Source organism: Lytechinus variegatus, chromosome 1 (assembly GCF_018143015.1).
Source record: "Lytechinus variegatus isolate NC3 chromosome 1, Lvar_3.0, whole genome shotgun sequence".
Taxonomy (NCBI): Eukaryota; Metazoa; Echinodermata; class Echinoidea; order Temnopleuroida; family Toxopneustidae; genus Lytechinus; species Lytechinus variegatus.
In genome coordinates, this window is record NC_054740.1 from 73,498,715 (window position 1) to 73,519,347 (window position 20,633).

Consider the following 20,633-nt stretch of genomic DNA (forward strand, 5'->3'; position numbering starts at 1 on the left):
GAATCACAATATCACAGAATTAGCGTTTAGACGACCTTCATTCCAATGCTGTTTCTCCTCAGATTTGGGCCAATCCAGTGTGCATCACTAGTGCGCAGTTTGACAGAGGAAGTTTTTTGCACATGTTTTGGCTCTCAGAAAATCTTTTGCTTCCAGAATTCAGTCTATACCTCATTTTGTTTACTTCTCTCATAGGGTCCATCCGGGGGGGGGGGGGGCACTCAGTATATAATGCATAGTGGGTATGTGCTGTGGAGGGGACCCCCATTTTTACACCCAAATTTCCGTTCCAAGGCATAGCATTTTTGTGTTATTGAGAAACAAAGAAAGCCACTCCAAGGTATAGCATTTTGTTCTTAACGAGAAAAAAGAAGAATGAAAAATCCGCTCCAAGGCTTCGTATAGTTTTCATTACGCCTTTCCGGTCGCATTGATCTGCTGCAATTTTGGTGAAAAGCGGCCGCAGAGCGCTGTCCGACCATCGTCTCTGCGCGAGCGCACCCGGCGGGGGCCGCGCAGCTGCATCATGCACGGATGCCCGTTCCATAGGGATGCATACGCACGTACTCACACGCTGGCGATCCGTTTCAAGGACCCCCGTTTTCACAAAAGTGTAGTTACGAAACCTGTTCCGAGGACCCTCCTTTTTACAACAAGCCCGCTCCAAGGCCCCTGTTTTTTGTCTCTCCTGCGGCTCACCCCTACCACTTTTTTGGTCGAGTGCCCAACGGGGGGTCCATATGATTCTTTTCATCTTGTTGGTTTATCCAAAATGGTGTTCGGAAGTGGATTTCAGCGTAGATCCAATTTAATATTGATACTGTTTACTCAACAACTGAGATCATTGTCTGTCCAGTTAATTCATTTACTAGAACTAGATTAATTCATTTACTAGAACTTGAAGACATGACCCAAAAAATGAAAAGTAATGGACGATGCGATGACCAACACAGAACTTGTACATGACAAGAAATGCATGCATAGTACGTAATCATGTACATACAATGAGCATGTAGAGCTCCTTGAGCTTGGCAAGAGTCAAACTGAAAGTAACCCGACACAGTGAGGTAATAGAATCGTAGAGTCAAATCACGATTGCGTTTATAAGACCTTTTTCGTTCATGATTCTACAGAAATGTCTTTCCAAACGCCCCTTTTTCCATGTTTCATGTTTGTGATTTGAAAAAAAGTTTACTTTCACTTTTGACTAAACGCAATCGTGATTCTGCAGAATCATGAATGGAATCATGATTCCTAAATTTAAACACTGTGTGTCATAATGTGATGATTTTAAAGAATAGATTTTAAACCTGGCCTAAAATTATGTCGGGGAATGAGAGATATGTATGGAGAGAGGGTGGTTTATAAATGATTCCTCTTTTATACTTGTTTGTACAGGAAGCTGGAGACTTTGCCAGTGTGGCTTTCTTTGTTCTGCGTAACAGGTGCCCAGAGAGAGGAAGGTATTATTAAAGATGCAATGAATTTCAAATCCCATAGGGATCTACCTCTTGTGTACCACCATCCCAAATTGAATAACCCCCTTTAATACATGTAGGTCCCCAGGGCAGACCTTCCCTGACACCATCAACCCTAATTGAAGACATGAGCCAAGAAAATGTGTAGAGTTGTTGTGAGATCCCCAACTTAAGTGCATTTCTAGAGGAATCTTATAAGTGGTTTTGATGGTTTATTTCCATTCCTCTAATGCCAGTTCGTCGAATTGCCAACTCATCTACTATCATTTGGTCTTCCATCAGTTTGTCCACTATCCACACGGTCTAATTGCCATTTCGTCCTGTCACCATTTCGTCTAATAACCAGTTGGTCCAATAGCCATTTAATCCGTATACCATTAATTTTGGTCTAATTGGACTAAGTGTTAATTGTGCAAAATGAATGAAAACGAAATGGATATTAGACAAAATGGTTATGAGAGAAAGTGATGATTGCATCAAATGGTAATTGGACCAAGTGGTTGTTACATGAAATGTTGATTGACGGAATTGCATTAGACTAAATGAAAGTAGACCATTAGGTGAGTGGACGAGTTGGCAATTTACCATTTTACTATAGTTTTATTTTTGTCTTGGTACAATATTGAGTGCATTGTAGATGAATTTGATTCAGTTATTCAGATTTCAATCAATTCCATGAATGTCAGAGTAAAGAACTCATAGTTAGCATCATAAAACTATCCCTGAAAACCACTTTTCAAGAGAATGGAATAATGTAACAAACCTATAGATTTACATGTATAGGCCTATATCTAAACTTGAATATCAGCCCAGTAGCAGGAGATGTGAAAAAATTTTACATGATAATTCCCTTCCTTTGTCAACCGTGTTGGTATACATTTCTCCATAAATTATAAATAGTTAGAAATTCAACCATTGCCAGTTAGATGTTCCAGGTTGTTTTAATGATGGAAATTTTTAATATGTCTCCAGGGTCTTGATTTTGGTTGCACTTATCATGTTCCTTAACAGAAAAAACATTGTATTTAGCTATTCTTTTGTGTGGTATATTGTTTTTTCTTTCTTTTTTTTCTCTCAATATATATAATTTTTTTCTTGCAGTTTAACCATCAAGGATGTGAATGATAATCTTGACTCAATCGCCCTCAACAATGCTACCAAGAAGAAAGACTTGGTCAAGCAAAGTTTGCTGACCTTACTGAGAAAAACAAGTGCAATCGAACAGAAGTGGCTCATACGCATGATCATGAAGGTACAAACATATCGTCGCACGCACCACGAACCGTCCTCTCTGCGCACTTCGATGCGAAAGTTAGTATTGCAGAGAACGCATTTAAAAAAAGGTTTAAAGTGCACCTACAAGAGAAGCAAATTATTTACCGGTGCCCCTGTTCGATAGTTCAAGTTCCAAAGTTTCATCCCGTATCTTTACATTTTCTTGAAGTGAATTATTTACGCCACAGTGGGCATCGTAACAGAGAGGACGGTTCGTGGTGAAATCGCGAGGCGCGATAGCACACTGTATCTGCGCAGAGAGGACGGTTCGTGGTGCGTGCGACGATATGTTTCTTTCAGATAACATGAGTTGATGATGGTTGATAATTGAAAGTGAGTTTGGTGGTGGTGGTACTGGTAATGTAGATGGCAGTGATGGTATTGTTGATAATGGTAGTGGTGAAGATGATGGTGTTGATGGCCATGATTGTGATGATAGTGGCAGTGTTGGTTGTTGTGATGATGGTGTGGATGATGATGGTTGCAGTGTTGGTGGTAATTTTGTTGGTGGTAATGTTGATGATGATAGTTGTGACAATGGTTGCAGTGTTGGTGGTTGTAGTGAACTGGCAATGCTGCCGTGGCAGTGTTGATGATGGTGATTGCAATTGTGGTGGTAATGTGATGGTGATTGCCTGAGGGGGAAGATGCAGTAGTGGTGATAGTGGTTTTGGTGTTGTTAATAACTGATGACGTTAATGACTATAATGATGATGACGATGGGGGTGATGATGATGATGATGAATTTGTGTAGTGATGATGATTGGGTGATGGTGATGGTGGTAAGACTGGGAATCAGAATGACTATAATATTGAAGTGATATGAGTGTCATTTTATATCTTGTGCCTGTACTAGTATCTGCTCCCCCCTCCCCCATACCCATATCTACGCACATACCATCTAAAGGTGTATCTACCCTTGATAATAAAACTGATTTTAATGTAAGGATAAAATAGACAATTAGAATTGATCATGAAAGTTTGAAAGAATCAAACCAGGGATGAGATAAATAATGGCTGTTTAAAAAGGAAATAACAGAGGCTTTGTAAAAATCAACTTCGTGTGGACATAGTAACAAGTGATAATGAAACTCTCCTATAGAGACTTTTATGTGGTTTTATGCATTTCAGATGACATAATATGATTTCAAATAAATTGTAAATTCAGTGCAGTGGAATAATCAACTATAATAACAAGATGATGTTCTGTGATTTTTTGCAGGAAATGAAAGTTGGTCTTAGTCAGCAATCTATTCTTGGTACCTTTCATCCGGATGCTGAAGACTTCTTCAATGTGACAAACAGTCTCGCAAAGGTAGATATGTCATTAGTGTTTGTTCTCAGCAAAAACTAGATTATCTTGAGAACAGTTTGCTTTACCATTGAGGTTTAAACCTGCATGAGGGAATTATAGTAGTTTGAATTTCATATTGATGCTTTATAGAACATTTTAATTTATTAAAACAAATACTGTACATGTAGAACCCTGATGGTATCAATGGTGTACTTCAGTAAAAGTCTTTCTTTCACAATTTCTTTTGCAATTCTCACCCACATTGCAAGTATGCAGCTTACAATTGGTTAAGGCAATGGGGTGTATGACAAATTAACACCCCGTCATCAAAGTTATCATTTTATTTGGTATTTCAAATACAGAGAGAATACAAAGTAGAAACTAGTCAATGAGAAGGACAATTACAGTATCATGTTGCATGATAAAGAAAATAGGACCTGAATAAGAATTTTGCATGTCTTGTGATGTGAATTCAATTGCTTACACAAAAATTATATGATACACTGGCAGATGCAGAGGGGGGGGGGGTAGGGCATTGCAGGCCCATGCCCCCCCCCCCCCTTTGAGAAGCAAAATTTAAAAAAATGTAATGTGAAAATGCTGTTGAAAAAGAAGTGTGCCCCCCCCCCCCTTTTGAAAGTGAAGACCTTTTATTTTGTCAAATTTTCCTTTGGAAATATGTGCCCCTCCCCTCTTGGAAAATTCTGGATCTGCCCTTGATAACTATACAATAATTCCAGTTATGTACATGTACATTATAATTAATAGTTTTTAAAAAGATATATATTCCTCACTAGTTCAATTATTTTCTTGCTGACACCTCTCTTTCTTGTCTTCTTATGGAGTTGACAGTCTTCACTCAAGACTCTTATGTTGGTGGAGTCTGCCCTCTAAATATTTTAGCATTATAGATGCATACTGTCAATCATCCTATTCATTATCATAATGCCTTTCCTATTATAATAACAATTAATAACCCATGCTTAGCTCAACTACATGTACATGTATACTGTAAATACAAGAGCATTCTGGGGAGCGTTTCATGAAAGGACCTGTCGGACGTTTTATCCGACAAGTCCCATTTTATCCGACAGTTACTATAGTAACAGTGCCTCTCAGCCAATCAGAATCAAGGAAAGATGTCAGATCTGACAACTTGTCGGACAAAAATGTTGATGAAACGGTCCCCAGGATTATTCATTATTTTGAGTACTCATTCAATTATTTTGCTTAAAATATGACACATTTAATGAATTTCGTTATGTCACATGAGGTTGTCCCTCATTGAGAACCAAATTTGGCTCTTAGGATCTGCAATACAGAGACACATGCACAAGATATTACATACATGTATTGACATATGGGAAGTACTCTTAGACTTATGATAATTAATAATGCTATTTGTAGAACACTTGTTACCAAGGCTCTGCAGAGTGTTAAAGATGCTATTGATTGTTATTGACTTGCATTTAGGCCTGGTCACCTTCCTAGTGCACAAGTATTTAAAGAAATGAAATCCATATACTAGTATTGCCAGGTACCTGGGTTGAGTGCAGCACAGTGTGGATGAATCCCTTGCTGAAAGACACTATAGCTTTGGCTTGGATTCAAATCCATGACCTTTTGTTGAAAGATGTAAGTAAGCATTGCAAGTCTAGGCCTCTCATCTACAAGAATGTCTTGGGATTTTTATTTGAAATATAACATGATAAATCTTGTTCTGCTTTTCTGATTATCTTCGAGCCCTGTATCTTGTTATTGCTGTTCACGCAGGTTTGCAGTGACTTGTCTGACCCAAGTGTGAGACTGAATGAGATCGCTATCAGTGTGTTCAGTCCTTTCAGCCCTATGCTAGGTGAAAGGGCAAAAATAACACAGGTGAGTACCATGGAATGTTGATTATATTCTCAAGAAACCAGTTTCTTCCGAATAAAACATAATGGTCCTGGGGGTTGCTTCATTAAGCTGCTTGTGAAGTCATGCATAACGTTGCATTTAATTTTGATTATAGCAAGCTGAATTTGGGTCTAATTTAGCTTGAGTTGAGATGCTGATGAACATTTCTATTTAAAGTGCAATGATTTTTTTTTGCATTAGTATAATTGAAACAATTTGAGATACCCTCAACATTGGACGTTAGTATAAAATACTTTAAGCTCATATTTCTATAGGCCTACTACATATTCCAGTCGATCGTAAAGTCGTAATGTGTTTTCACAAAGAGCTTTTGATACCACTCACATTGATTGGATATGCGATCATTGAAGTGTATTCTCTTCTTATTTTTCTATTTAAGGAGAATACATATTCTTCTGCATATTGTTTTGGGAACAATGAATTTTTTTGTATTCAATTTGACAGAGTACATAAATTGCTTGTTGTAATTCTTTTTTGATGATGTTGGAGGGTTAGAAGCAATATGATGGCTGTTTGTACTATTGTCGCTTCTTTATATTTTTTGTTTGATGTGAAGGTTGAACGTATAATGGAACACAAGAGCTTTCTGATTGAAACCAAACTAGATGGTGAGAGAATGCAGCTTCACAAAGAAGGAGATAAATACATGTATTTTTCAAGAAGGTTGGTATCTTGAAAAACAAATAGAATTGACATTATTCTTGAGAATATATGAGTCATTGACTGTTAGAAGTGACACATGAAATGGTGTGAAAAATTTGCTTAGAGTGGAAATTTACCAAGGATTTCATGTAAAGATGTAATCAATATAAATGTTGCATATTGACATTATTTATTATATGGGGTACCTTATTACATGAATCTTAAATCAGGTAATCTTTAGACATGAAGGGATTTAAACACTACTAACATTCTTTTTTAGAAAAAGTTACTACAATATGGAAACATTAAAAATTGAATAATTGGTGCAAAACAATTCGCTTTATGAATAGTTTTGTTTTTCTACAGATTTGAAGATTAAAAAAATGAAAGAAATTAAATATTTAGGGGAGGATTAATTTCAATGGATAAAAATTAGCCAATATTCTGTTCTTGATATACTCATGTAATATTTCTTTGTAATAGGCTCCTATCTTTCTATATTTTGTCATTCTTTTTTTGAATCCCCAGATCTCATGATTATTCTGGGTCATTTGGAAAGAGTCCAATGGAGGGTAGCTTGACACCATACATTGCAAACTGTTTTAAGAGGTGAGTGATCTTGATCTTCATGTAGCCGATGATTCTTTTTATCCTGCCACTAAGTTTTGTGCCACTAAGTTTTGCCAGAATGAGTCAAATCTCTCCCTCTGTTGATCTTGTTTTGAAATCTGGACCATTCGCTTCACTCTGTGGCTACCCTTTAGATATTAAACAATTTATTTGGGCTCTTCGCTCAATCAACTTTCTTCAAACACACTAATGATGTCCCAAGAATACTATCTGACTCATGTTTTAGTTCATTATATGTGATATATAATGTATATGGGAGGAAAAGTAAATGGGCAGTAAGAATGGGAATATATATTTCTTTGATAATAGAAAAAAAATCAATTGTTCATGACTCTCATATCTCTCTTTACAGTAATGTCCATTCCTGTATATTGGATGGTGAAATGTGTGCATACAATGCAGATACAAAAGCTTTCATGTGAGTATGTACCACGTATTTTCAATTTTTGATATGATGTAGATGAAGCAAGTTTTTATTGTCATACACAATTATTCATTCAGGCATATGAAAGTGGACTCTCGGTAAACAACATAAGGGAATATTATGAGATTATAATTTTATAATAAGTCAAAGTCAAATATGTGTGGATAGTTAGATAATTACTTAAAATTCCTGAAACAAAAAAATGAATGAAATGCTCTAGGTAGGTATTAAACAGTGGTGATATGACAAGTTTTTCACTGTGAGAAAAACAATAGCATAGCCTTCTCATCAACAAACATTAATGTGAGGTAACAGGAATAAAGATGCTTTAAAATGAGATTGATTTGAGAAAACATCAATAATATCACCCACATTCAACTTTTAACTTCTTAACCAAGAATATGTCTCCTTTCTATGTACAGTTCAAAAGGCGAAAACTTTGATATCAAAAGCTTGCGTGATGATGAAGGTAAATATGAACTTGAAATTTGTAAGCATTTTCTTACTTAACTCTTTATATTAACTCTTTATTATACTGGTTCAAATCCTAACCCATGCATCAACCTTAATAGTGCCAGGTTATTTGGACCCCTCTCACAGCTGGGGGGGGGGGGGGGCGGAATCCTGAGGCCTCGGCCTTCAATCACGCGAGCGCAATTTTTCTATTAGCTGGTGATCATGTTGGGTACACTAGACCAACATGGTTAACACAGTATCCTCCAGAGACATACCATTCCATCTGGGTTGAAGTTGGTCAGCCCCCAGTTTACCTTTCAGCAAGACAATGACCCTGAGCATAGTTCTAAGCTGTGTAAAAATATCTAAAAAAAGAAAGAACATGGGAGTAAATTGAAGATTATGACATGGCCATCACAGTCACCCGATCTGAATCCTACCGAGATGGTTTAGGATGAACTTGACAGAATCGTAAAGGCAAAGTAGCCAACTTCAGCTGAGCATCTTTTGGAACTCCTCAAAGAGGCCTGAAAAAACATCTCTCTAGACTTGCTCAAGTAACTTTTCATACGAATGCCTCATGTTTGCCATGCCATCATAAAAACCAGAGGTGTCTTCTTTAGGGAATCAAAGATTCAAGGAAGGTGTATCCTCTGAACTTGTCAAGAAAGTTTGATATTGCAGATACAGAAATAGCATTTTTTGTTTACAAGGTACTGTGCTTGTACTCTATGTCAGGTCTCATCTTGATTTCAATTGTCACAATTGTTTTATCTTTTATTTTGTATTCACCAAAAAGATATGCTCAACTTCAGGAACATTTGAATGGTATAATTGAATTATTAAAGATGAAAAAGTGAAAAAATAAGAGACACTAAACTTTTGACCGGTAAGTTTTGAGAATATGAAACTGCTCAATTATTTCACCACTAGGGTATCTTATTTAGCTTCGGAAGTGATGTTTGTTTTTTACTGATTAATTAATATTGACAGATTCTTCACTAAAAACCAATAAAATATTATGAAATGCTCAAGTCAACCCTTAACACACAAAATGACAAACTCCATCATTATTTTGATATCAACTTGTCACTGTGTTTGCAAAGCATATGCGAATAAATTGTAAATGGTTGTAAAAAATCAGTTCTGATTACAGGTGTGCCCAAACTTTTGACTGATACTGTATATTTGTACACTTCTGATATAAAGTAAGCAACAAAAATGGGTAGCAGTTGTGGGTTGAGCACTTTGGATCTTGTAACCTCACTAGCTGTCAGTACATCTTTATACTATTATCTTCACTGGTATCTTTGGAACAAAATGTGGAATCCTTTTGTTTTGAACAGTGTGCATACTGTAATTAGATCTTATTGATTGGATTCTTTGTTTCAGATGTTCAGGTATGTTATGCTGTCTTTGATGTTCTCCTTGTAAATGACACCAAACTTGCCAACCGCCCTCTGAAGGAAAGACTCAGCTACCTACCAAAGTGAGTCCTCAGAAAATTATTATTTAAAGTACCATGTTATTAATGCATACTATTCTTTGTTAGAGTTATGTTTATGTAGAGTAGTAGTAATAGTAGTTTGACTATGCTATGGTGTATGTCTCACAAATCTGCAGTAAATAACCATTATTATGTACTTCACCATTGCACATGTATGTTTGATTTGGAATTTGGCAAACTTGTTCCAATCAGAGGAGCATTTTATCAACATTCGTTGTCCGGCATGTTGTTAGATCTGACAACTGATTTTGATTGGCTGAGAATTGAGAAACACTGTTACTATGGTAACTGTTGGATAAACAGGCCTTGTTGGACAAATTGTCTGACTAGTCTCTTTCATGGAATGCTACCCATGTGTGAGAATTGATGTCTTTGGACTGGCTGTGTATACAACTATCCAAAAAATTGTGACTTGGTCGTAAACTATCATATGGCTAGATCACAGGTTATCACAGTCTTTGAGTCCTAGGCCCCATTGCATAAAAGTTACTATTATGGTCTATCTGTGCCATCCAATGATAACTACCATGGTAACGATGATCAACAGCCAATCAAAATCTAGGATTCCATGCAAGATACCATTGCATGACAAAGTTACCATAATGGTAACTTATATGCAATGGGGACCTACTGAATTGGAATAATGTCTGGCATAATGTGTATTTATTTCATTGTAGAGTATTCACTGTAGTAGAAGGAAGAATGGTCCTGGTAGAAAGGAGAGATGCGGCTACAAAGTAAGTGTTAATGACCACTCGTTTATGAATAGACTTGGGGTATCACTTATTTTATTGGGCAAAGGGAAGGAATGTTGTGATCACTTGGGAGAGATACAGTAGAAACGAGTGGTGGTCAGAATGGGGAACGTATAGTCTGCAATGTATGAAAACATGACTTTATAGACACAATACATGTGGACTGTTTAATCCCCAAGTTCTTTGTGGTATGAGAAGAGTTGCTATTAAGATGCCAATTTAAGTAACAAGTATCCTGGTCTGTATCTTTTGTTGTACAAATAATCCCCCAGGGAAACAAAAGCATGTCTTTCTAAAGCCTTAAGTACTGTAGTCTACCACTCATTGAATACAGTAATCTACCCAGCATCCAAATACAAATTAATCAACACCTTATTCTTTATCCAAAATGACTCTTCTAACCCAAGGGCAGTTAGTACATGTAGTAATTTTGCATAATGTAGCGCAATTCTTGTATTTGTGAATTGAATGAATGTTGAATAATCTATAATATTTCAACTGATGAGTCATGGGATTCTCTCACCATCATAAAAACCCAATATTTAATTCCAATATTGTGTGTACATTTGTGTGTGTGTGTGGGGGGGGGGGGTGTTTTCTTTATTTTCCTTTACAATTGTACCTCAGTACATTATTGTCTCACTAACAAACTATCAAAAAGGAAAAAAGCTTTCACTTTTCCTTGAATACCAACTTGCTTTGATGTGGCCGTTCCCTATTATTTCATTTAGATAGAATGTCGCTTACTCTTGATGACTATTTGGATACTTTTAATGATCTTTAAATGTGTGTATGACAGCAAATCTAGAAGAGAATGTTTGTGAAAACACAATGAATATAGTCCTGACAAGTAATATTTTGTATTCTTTTGGTAAAAATGTAAACAGCAGTTTTGTCAGAACTTTCACTGAAAAAATACAAAACAGTCCCTGTCAGGACTATACATACATGTATAAAGGGCGTTTCTGCCAATCCGTGCTGGGTTGATTTTGTGCAGTGATTGAGGCTCTGTTTACCTTTTCAGGGCTGAGGTTGTTGAGGCATTGAATGACGCTATAGATAGACGAGAAGAAGGAATTGTTGTCAAACATCCGGAATCAACCTATCGGCCGGATAAGAGGAAAGGTCTGAATTATTTTGTTCATTAAAACATTTCTTTTATTGCGGAGATGTATACCCTTGAATGCAAGGTGTCGTATATGAGTTACATTGAAAGAGAATTTCTACCACCCACCCCCCCCTCCCCCGGAGAAAAAAAATGTTTCAATCGTACACAGAAACACACTATAAATACCGTACACAGCTGCTGCATTAAATTCTGTTTGATCATTTGAAGGCATATCTTGTTTGATCCGTGTATAAAGACATTCCAAGAGCAGGATACCACTTTTACGTAATTGATGATTTCCTTACTTACCGGTAAGTGAATAGATGCAGAAAGCCCATTAATCATTCTTCACTTCTCTCTGGAAATAATAGCTGTAGGCCAGTAAAATTGTACTTTCCCCCAAATTTTCAGCAAGTTAATACTTATTTGTATGAAATTTAAGATAATTTTGTTCACCTTTCTGTGCGTATTAATATTGATAACCTGGAATTCGATATTTGATATGACTCTTCATAAATAAACCAGAATACATGTATGAGCATGAATTATCTTTAGAATTATTTCATTTATCTCTTATGTTTTATGAGTTGTGGTGACCAGGAGGATATTTATATTATATTGGATGGCTCGGAATGCGATACCGGCTGTTTTAGGGGTTTGGAAGAATGCTTCATATGATGGGTTGAGCTGAGAAATGTATTAATTCAATGATGGAACTGGGCGATCTTTGCTGTTTTGTACATCCTCCCACCGTCAATTCGTGTTGAATGATCATCCCGATTTTTTTTTTCATTCTCAAAGCCATTTGATTCCCTCTAAACCTGAAAATGATCCTTCTTCAGTTTCTCGCTTCCAAGTAGAATCTCCCCAGCAGCGAAGCGAGCATTGTTTTGTCATGGCTTTCAAACTCTTTGCTTTGTTCCTTCTCCAGCAAATAGGCTTGAAACAATGTCACTGATTTTCTCGTAGCTTTCCCTGTATTCTCGGCATCCTTGTTCCTCCAAATGTCATCGAAATCATCCTTTGTATATAATGTATAACGACAGGTATGAATAGGATTAGGGGGGTAAAATCATAGGATCTTCATGTAGTAACGTAATTATGTGCATGACTGATACATTACCTCATTTACATGTTGGACCCTGATGCAGCTGCTAATATCGCTGCTCCTTTGCACTTAATAGATTATTGCTGAATTTCATTTCAAAGCAGTTTTGTCCTTTTACATTGGCATGTTGCCTTTTGAGTGAGAATATCACTTAATGTTGCAGTACTACTCAGACTGGACTTAAACTCTGTCTTATTCTTTCTCATTATACTGAAAAGCCTTTCGTCAGATGCATTACTATGGGAGATAGACAGAATCAGCATCATGACTTTAACTAGATGAGCATAGCGTTACTGCCCTCTGGGTGCAAGGTGATGTCCGCTATGCGATATTAAGAATTCACATGCACATGCCGTCCTTAGAGCGGTGTAATTGTTCTTCTTGCTGGCCACTCTGCATGGCCACCTAGTCAAATATTCGGATAGGAATCTTTGTAACCGTGATAATCAAGATCCTTTCGATGTCATGATGAATATTACAGAATTTATTCTGAACAATGATCACAGACAACGTACAACGACGGTGCTCAAGAAGACAAGTACAAGGTTGAAGCGATGTCGCCAGCGCGCTAGTGAATTTAGATTCGCACCAAAGATGGTAGAGCACCGTGAGATTCACACACAGTACATGCATATGCACACACGTGCGCACATCTGAGTACCTGGCTTGGCCATGGGTGTGCTAGCACTGCGCACATCGTACTTGCCTGTTGTGCACACACACATTTATGTATAGCGAGCACGGTATATGATATGCCAGTCAGTGTAACATAATACACATGCTCTAGATCTCCGTCATAACATGCTAACTGTACAAAAATGCTTATGAGAGATACACACATATAATACATGGATGCCCATAGCTATATTTTCGCAAAATCATATTTTATTTAGAAAAATCCTAGTGTCGTATTATAAGTGAAAAATCGTACAGAATACAACAAAATCGTACTATTAAGGCAGCTCTGACTATATACTGTTGAATATGCTCGTTCAATAGCAAATTTTTTCTAGAGCCTATGGGGTATTCGTAATTGGAATTCAGTCCAGTTTAGGGATGCGCTCTGATACTGCACGGGCAACTGATGCAGACCAAAATACACATTTTTAATGCATCGCTTAAAAAGCTCTATTATAATTACCAGTATATGTTTGAATTCTTTCATTATTTCTCCTGATAGGCAGTGGATGGTTGAAGATCAAACCCGAGTATGTGGACAATCTGATGGATGAGCTAGACTTACTGGTAGTAGGAGGCTACTTCGGCAAAGGGGTAAGAAAAATACATACAAATAGGTTACCTGTAGATAGATAGAGGTCTGTATTTGAGTACATGCACTTATTAATCACATTTGATGATATTAGTGGGTTCTTGTACACAAGTCAGGGATGCCAGTTTTCAGGCAAAAGCCTGAATTCAGGCTCTGGCAATTTATTTTCAGGTCATAGTTTTAGCATTTTTGTGTACAAAATATTGTATTCTAGATTTTCAGGCCCTCTGATCAATTCTAACTGGCATCCATAATAAGTACACATGTATGTCTGTCAGATTTGCTGTTCCTGTGCTGCACAATCATAAACTTGACCTTATAGTATAGCAGCCAGTATATTTTTCCTGCATTCATGGGATTGACTCTGTTCAACGTCACATAATGAAATGATCATTGCTAATCTTACTTTTGTAGCATAGCACTTATGCCCTTAAGCAAGGCATTTTATCAACATTGCTATTTTATCGTATATCAAATAAATGAAAAGGCTACATGTATATGCCTTTTGAATACCAATGTGTTGCCTGGTTTAAAAAAATTAAAGAAAAAAATGTGACATATGAAATGTACATATTTGGTTTTGTTTATTCCTGCATTGGCTGGAAAGAGAGGAGTGTATAGATCAATGTTTTGTACAGGAAACATTTTGCAGCAGTTGTCAAATTGGTTTAGATTTTCATTATCCTTGGTTATGTAGGGGAAGGCGGGGTAAGTTGAGCATAGGGGCAAGTTGAGCCACCAGCCCCAGGCCAATAATGAATGAGTCAGACATTGTGGTGGTGTCATGTATTGATGACCCATAGCATAACCCCTAACCCCACCACATTGTTTCCAACTTTGAAACAAAAAGTAGTTTTTTAGATTGAAAACTATGAATTTCAGCCAAAAAAGTAAAAAAGAGTGTGAAATAGATAAGTGCTTTATAAACACACACGTCTTTAAATATAATAAAGACATGATAACAATATTATTAGTCCAGGTATGGATCTTCATTCTTGTCATAGTCTTTTATATGATGGATGCATAATTAATGTGTGGATACAAAATTATCGCACTAAGTTCGGACTGGGGTAAGTTGAGCCAAACAGCATGGGGCAAGTTGAGCCATGGTAATTCCTATGGTAATGTATCCTTAAAAAACAAACAAACCATAAATATAGATTGAAATGCAGGCTGAAAGGAGCAAATTTACATGACTGCTCTTTTCCTTTTACAGGATGTTAGTATTTATAGAGAATTAGCAAGTGAAAAGACTTTAAACAAAAAATTGACATGCTGGTTCTCCCCCATACATTTTGTACATAGTTTTTGTGGCTCAACTTACCCCAGAAGGTGGCTCAAACTTACCCCATATATGGGGCAAGTTGAGCCATTTGACATCGGTTTTTTCAAAGGTCACGATGACTTTCAGTGTTGGGGTAGAAAGTTATATATAGGTGGAAAATATTTCAGAAGAATGAAATTTCAAGGCAAGGTACTTATTTCGACAAGATTATTAATCATATCAATTCTAACATGCAAAATGCAAAAACTGTCACAACTTACCCCGCCTTCCCCTACATGTAATTCATTGTTATTTGTATATTATAAATTTACCATATACCGGTACTTTTAAACTTATATAATAACATATTTTGTTATTTCACCCATTATGTTTGACCAGTTTCGGGCCCAGCTCATCTCTCACTTCCTGTGTGCAGTAGCCGTTCCTCCAAGCAGAGAAGGAGACCACCCAAAGATTTTTTACTCATTTTGCAAGGTAAGGATCATCTTAGTGTGTACTGTCCAGGAGAATGCCCTTTAAGTCGTGGGAGTAGACAATGCATTGGCTTTTCAACATTTGGCCATTGCAAGCCTCTAACATAGATACATGCAGATACTGGGTTATAGTATTAGAATGTCACTACAAAGTACAAGGGAATCACTAAACACCATGGGAGTGTTTCATCAACATCTTTGTCCCACAAGTTGTCAGATCTGACAACTTTCCTTAATTCTGATTGGTTAGAAGCACTGTAACTATGGTAACTGTCGGATAAAATGGGACTTGTCAGATAAAACGTCTGACAAGTCCTTTCATGAAATGCTCCCCAGGGGGTTTAAAATTTTGAACTGTTATAAATATTGATTAAAATTCTTCCAAATATCAGTAATAGAGACAATGCTTAGTCATCATTTTGATACTTAAGCAGATATTTCTTTTGACATGCAATATTAACATTGAATTAGAGATTGTCTTTAAGTTTTGATTCAGGACAACATTGCTGTTGATTCATTATGTTAATCACTGTAAAAGTGCTAAATGAATAGATTAAAATTTGAAATAAAAAAGAAATCAATATTGTCCTTGTGCATGTAGGTTGGATCAGGTTACACCTTACAGGAGCTCTATGAATTCAACCAGAAACTTGCCAAACACTGGAAGAAATATGACAAAGAAAACCCACCTAGATGGTTACAGTGCACAAGGGTAAGTATCCCTGTGTTTAGAAACACTCATATTATATCGCTATTTCACAAACAATGCAATCAAACTTCAAGAGCTGTTTGAATTCAACCAGAAACTTGCCAAACACTGGAAGAAATATGATGGCTACAGTGTACAAGGATAAATTAGAATATATTCAGAAATACCTACATAACTATATCCCTGATTCATAAGAGATACAATCAAAGTTATAATGATTCTTTTCTTGTTATTCACACCTATTCTGCCGTTCTTCATATATGGTCTGGATTGTCTTTGCTTTTAATTACATACGATTAAGATTACTTTAAATTTTTTCTAAGGGACTTACAATTACAAGCTTCGCTTTTTAATAAGTCCCTCATTTTCATTTTCACATGCTAACTGTAATCTATAATTTGTCTAATCATCAAAATGTATCTGGAACATAAAGAATTCTTTATATTCCATCTATTTCTTATGAATTTGTTAATTAATTATTGAAGTATTCTCATAACACTTATCCTGTTTTGTACATTTATACATATGCATATATATGTTTGTTATGTTTATTATCAGAAAATGGAAGTGAAATAAATTAAACTGAACTGAATATATAGCATTTACATGTATAAGCAAACCTTTATCTGGTTGCCTATTCAAAGGCGCACTATATGTATTTTAGCAGACATGCCAACTGTTCACTTTTTAGAGTATTTGTTCTTATTGCTATGAATACGGCAATACTTTTTTGTATGATTTGTTACTTTTTGAAAATGTTCAATCATTGGTTATGTATTATACAACGCGCGACACTAGCGCCGGTCCGACTGTCCAAGACCGGTAAACATCACTGTTGGGCCAGTAACTTGTTGCATGAAAAGAATAAGTAAATTCTTGCCTTACGAGCACATGTTTAAAATGGTGAATTATCACATTTTAAGTAGAGTCATTTCACATGTTTTTTCACCGATCTCTAACAACAGGCTGGCGATTGTTCCATTGAGACAAATTTTAAAAAATACTCCTTTTTTTTGTCAAAAATACTTTTTTTTTTCTTCTAAAAATACCTGTTTTTTTAGAAGGATGGCAGGTCTATAACATAAGGTGCCTATGATATTGTCTTATTATTGATTGGCAATTAAAAAAAGTATGTACATCTGACATCCTAACTTTGAAATTAGATATATGTTAGTTCAGCAACAATTTCTTGAAACTTCCACGTTAACAGCAGATATTGAAATTTTCATTTAGGTTATTCTATGAATACATTGTGGAGTCAATCATTTAGTTAAGGTTTTTTTTTTTGCAGGAAAAACCAGAACTTTATGTGGAACCACAGAATTCTTTCATCGTTCAGATCAAGGCTACTGAAATCAACTCATCAAATGTGTAAGTTTACAGATTGCGATGTATAAAAATCAGAATTAGCAAAAACTTTATTGGCTTACAGATTTACTTGAATAGACATTGCCGAAAACTGTGTCAGTTTGGGAAAAATAAATCATAATCCTTCTTGATCTATGTTGCTCTTTCATGGATTGGCCAATGACCCCATTTACAGGAGTTTCCATAGGTTCTTGTCAATAAATTTAACTCTAAAATAATACCTAGAAAAGTTCAAATCTTTTTCATGCATCAATAATTTGTTTTATTCTTTGCTAGGTGCATGATTGATTGGTATGGCAAAATGAATGTATATTGAAAAAAAGCTTTCATGTTCACTTGTATTTTCTGGTCTCTGCTAGGTATAAGACAGGATGTACCCTACGATTCCCTCGTCTGGAGAAGGTTAGAGATGATAAGGATTGGCATCAGTGTATGACCACAGAGGAGCTAGAGAACATGAGACAGGTAATTTATGCCTAATATTATCAAACACACTTCTAGATCATTGTCAAAAGAATAGCTTTGATTTATGGAGCATAGTCACTCTTTATTTTTTTTAGTTTTTTTCAGAAATGTGTGGAATAGTGTATTTTATTTAGTGCTTTTTAATTCGTGTATGGGGCATTGATGCATTAATCATAGGCCAGGAATCAAATTACGCAGTTTGTTTTCAGAAGTTGCACATTTATATAGTTACCAGCTAGCATAATAGATGATCTCCTAGATCTAAGTTGTATAATTGATGTTTATCTTACAATAAACAGCAAAAAATTGTAAATAAAATAATATCTGTAGAGCTGTGTAATAGCTGATATGTCTGTTGTGAGCTGTGCCTAGGCACACCTTTTCCCTGATGCAACCAATTTACTGATTTGCTGAGTATTTATTCCATTTCTCCTTGGTCTCCCCTATATATTTAATGTTTACTTAATAAAATTTGATGTGGGACCTTAATATTGAAACTGCATTGATGTGACATAAAGACCACATTTTCCCCATTGATATGTCTATTTTCAGAGCTAATAAATATGTCTGCTACAAATCCCTTATGTACAGACTTCTTTTTAGATCACAGCTACCAATGTTTCAGTTTTACATGTGCCTTTGATTTTATCTGTTTTTTTTTCTTACAGCAAGCAGAGGGCAAGTTGACAGGGAGATATGCTAATGTAGATGATGATGAGATAGTAACAAGTAAGAGAAGAAAAGTTACAGCGAGAGTAGAACGACCTGTTGCTGTGCCTTCTAGATTCAGAGCTGCAGACACCTCCAATGTAAAGCAGGTATGAACGTAAAACAATTTAGCCTATGTGCATGGACAAATCTCTTTTACCTATATTCTGAATTTGGGGTTTAGTTTAAACTTTGGCCTGTAACCCTAATCCTCCCAGGGGGGGGGGCACTATGTGTATTTAGCCAAAATTCATAAATGCATCATTATTTCTACTTTTACTGATCGAACTTAATTAATTTTGCCTTGTCTATGATCAGAATTAAGTCTGGAAAGTTCTTTTTCTTGGTAAGAGAATTTTTTTCATTCACAATTGTTAAGAATGCTATAAAGAATATTTTCACCCCAAAAATAGCATTCTAGGAGCTTTAGTTAGTGAATCAGAGTAAAAAGTATGATTTCATGAATAAATTAGCACAATTAATTCATATAAAATGAAAAAAATATGAATTCAGTGAAATTTACCAATGCAACTGCGTAGATTACGTCATCCTCTACCATCATGCAAATTTTTGTTGTGATCGCGCAATCCGCGGCTGAGATCTGAAGGGGGTCCATAATGGCATATCTCCTAATAGGTAAAAAAGTGAAGTAATTTTCTTCATTGATGTGATAACTTGGAATTGGCTATAACTAAAAGCCAATTAAGACTTTACTCCAAACTCACATCTCAGCTAATTTAACGAAAATGAAACAAAGCATTTGACCTAACTAAAATTTAAATTCTCTATTTTTATATTTGTTTCAAACCTCAAATATAACAATCTTACTATACATTATAATTTCAATTCATTTTGTCACTGACAGAAAATATTTTGTAAACTATGCTTTATGTATTATGTTTGTTGCACCCTTTTGTCCAGACTTCTGAAATGCTTGATGGACGAGAGCTCTGCATCATGAACAGCCCTGCCAGCCACCCTAAGCATGAGCTAGAGAAGAAAGTGGTTGAATGTGGAGGTGTAGTGGTTCAAAACCCCGGTATAGATACATACTGTGTGCTAGCTGACAAGGTCAACCTCAAGGTCAAAAACATATTCAGGTGAATATTATACCCTTTTCATAAACCTATCCTCCAATTAGCCGCCTAAGAGTAATGCGGATAATTCAATAAAAATTGCGTTCATAAACTCCGAAAATAAGCCGCATTATTTTTACGAGCGCCCGTCCTGAAAAAGGCGGATAATCGCCATGACAACTGGACACGCCCCCTTCGATGAGGTTGTGTTGGAAAAGGGTGACCTTGTGACCGCACCATGGCAATTATCTGCATTATTTGGAAATGCGTTCATAAACTCAAAATCTTATCCCGATGCTGCTATTATGCGGATAATAGCAGCATCAGAGTAATGCGGATAACTCTTGTCCTCCAATTTTACGACCAAATTATGCTGCTATTAGCCGCCTAATTTATTTTAATTGGGTTTATGAAAGGGGTATTAACTTGCTTCCCTTAACACTTTCTTTGATAAATTTACCTGTTTAGCTGACAGAGCCTCACATAGCCCTGGGGAGTCAAATTTTTCTTCACCAAAATCTGTTTTTAATTTTTTCTTCTTATGCTTGTCAAATGTTTCTTGACCAAAATCACTGACCTTAATTTTGGAGAAAATATTCTTTTTTTTTTCTTTTTTCCTTGTCAAATTTTTCTCAACAAACCAGCATCCCCTCTGAGAAAAATAAAATCTTTCCCAGGCACCAGG

The 20,633-nt window shown here is 36.1% G+C and overlaps 1 protein-coding gene across 2 annotated transcripts in view; it reads left to right on the forward strand.

Moving 5' to 3' along the window:
• The window catches only part of LOC121422448 (DNA ligase 4-like), a 41,246-nt gene that overhangs the window by 12,173 nt on the left and 8,440 nt on the right, over nt 1-20,633 (forward strand). For both annotated transcript variants that reach the window (XM_041617512.1, XM_041617503.1), the window contains exons 5-22: nt 1,399-1,463; nt 2,580-2,730; nt 3,976-4,068; nt 5,821-5,925; nt 6,521-6,627; nt 7,135-7,215; nt 7,589-7,654; nt 8,083-8,129; nt 9,509-9,605; nt 10,301-10,360; nt 11,403-11,503; nt 13,775-13,866; nt 15,528-15,623; nt 16,224-16,334; nt 17,623-17,702; nt 18,059-18,164; nt 18,833-18,982; nt 19,794-19,972. In XM_041617512.1, the coding sequence (XP_041473446.1) occupies nt 1,399-1,463; nt 2,580-2,730; nt 3,976-4,068; nt 5,821-5,925; nt 6,521-6,627; nt 7,135-7,215; nt 7,589-7,654; nt 8,083-8,129; nt 9,509-9,605; nt 10,301-10,360; nt 11,403-11,503; nt 13,775-13,866; nt 15,528-15,623; nt 16,224-16,334; nt 17,623-17,702; nt 18,059-18,164; nt 18,833-18,982; nt 19,794-19,972 (1,787 nt within the window). The remainder of the gene's footprint in view (nt 1-1,398; nt 1,464-2,579; nt 2,731-3,975; nt 4,069-5,820; nt 5,926-6,520; nt 6,628-7,134; nt 7,216-7,588; nt 7,655-8,082; nt 8,130-9,508; nt 9,606-10,300; nt 10,361-11,402; nt 11,504-13,774; nt 13,867-15,527; nt 15,624-16,223; nt 16,335-17,622; nt 17,703-18,058; nt 18,165-18,832; nt 18,983-19,793; nt 19,973-20,633) is intronic.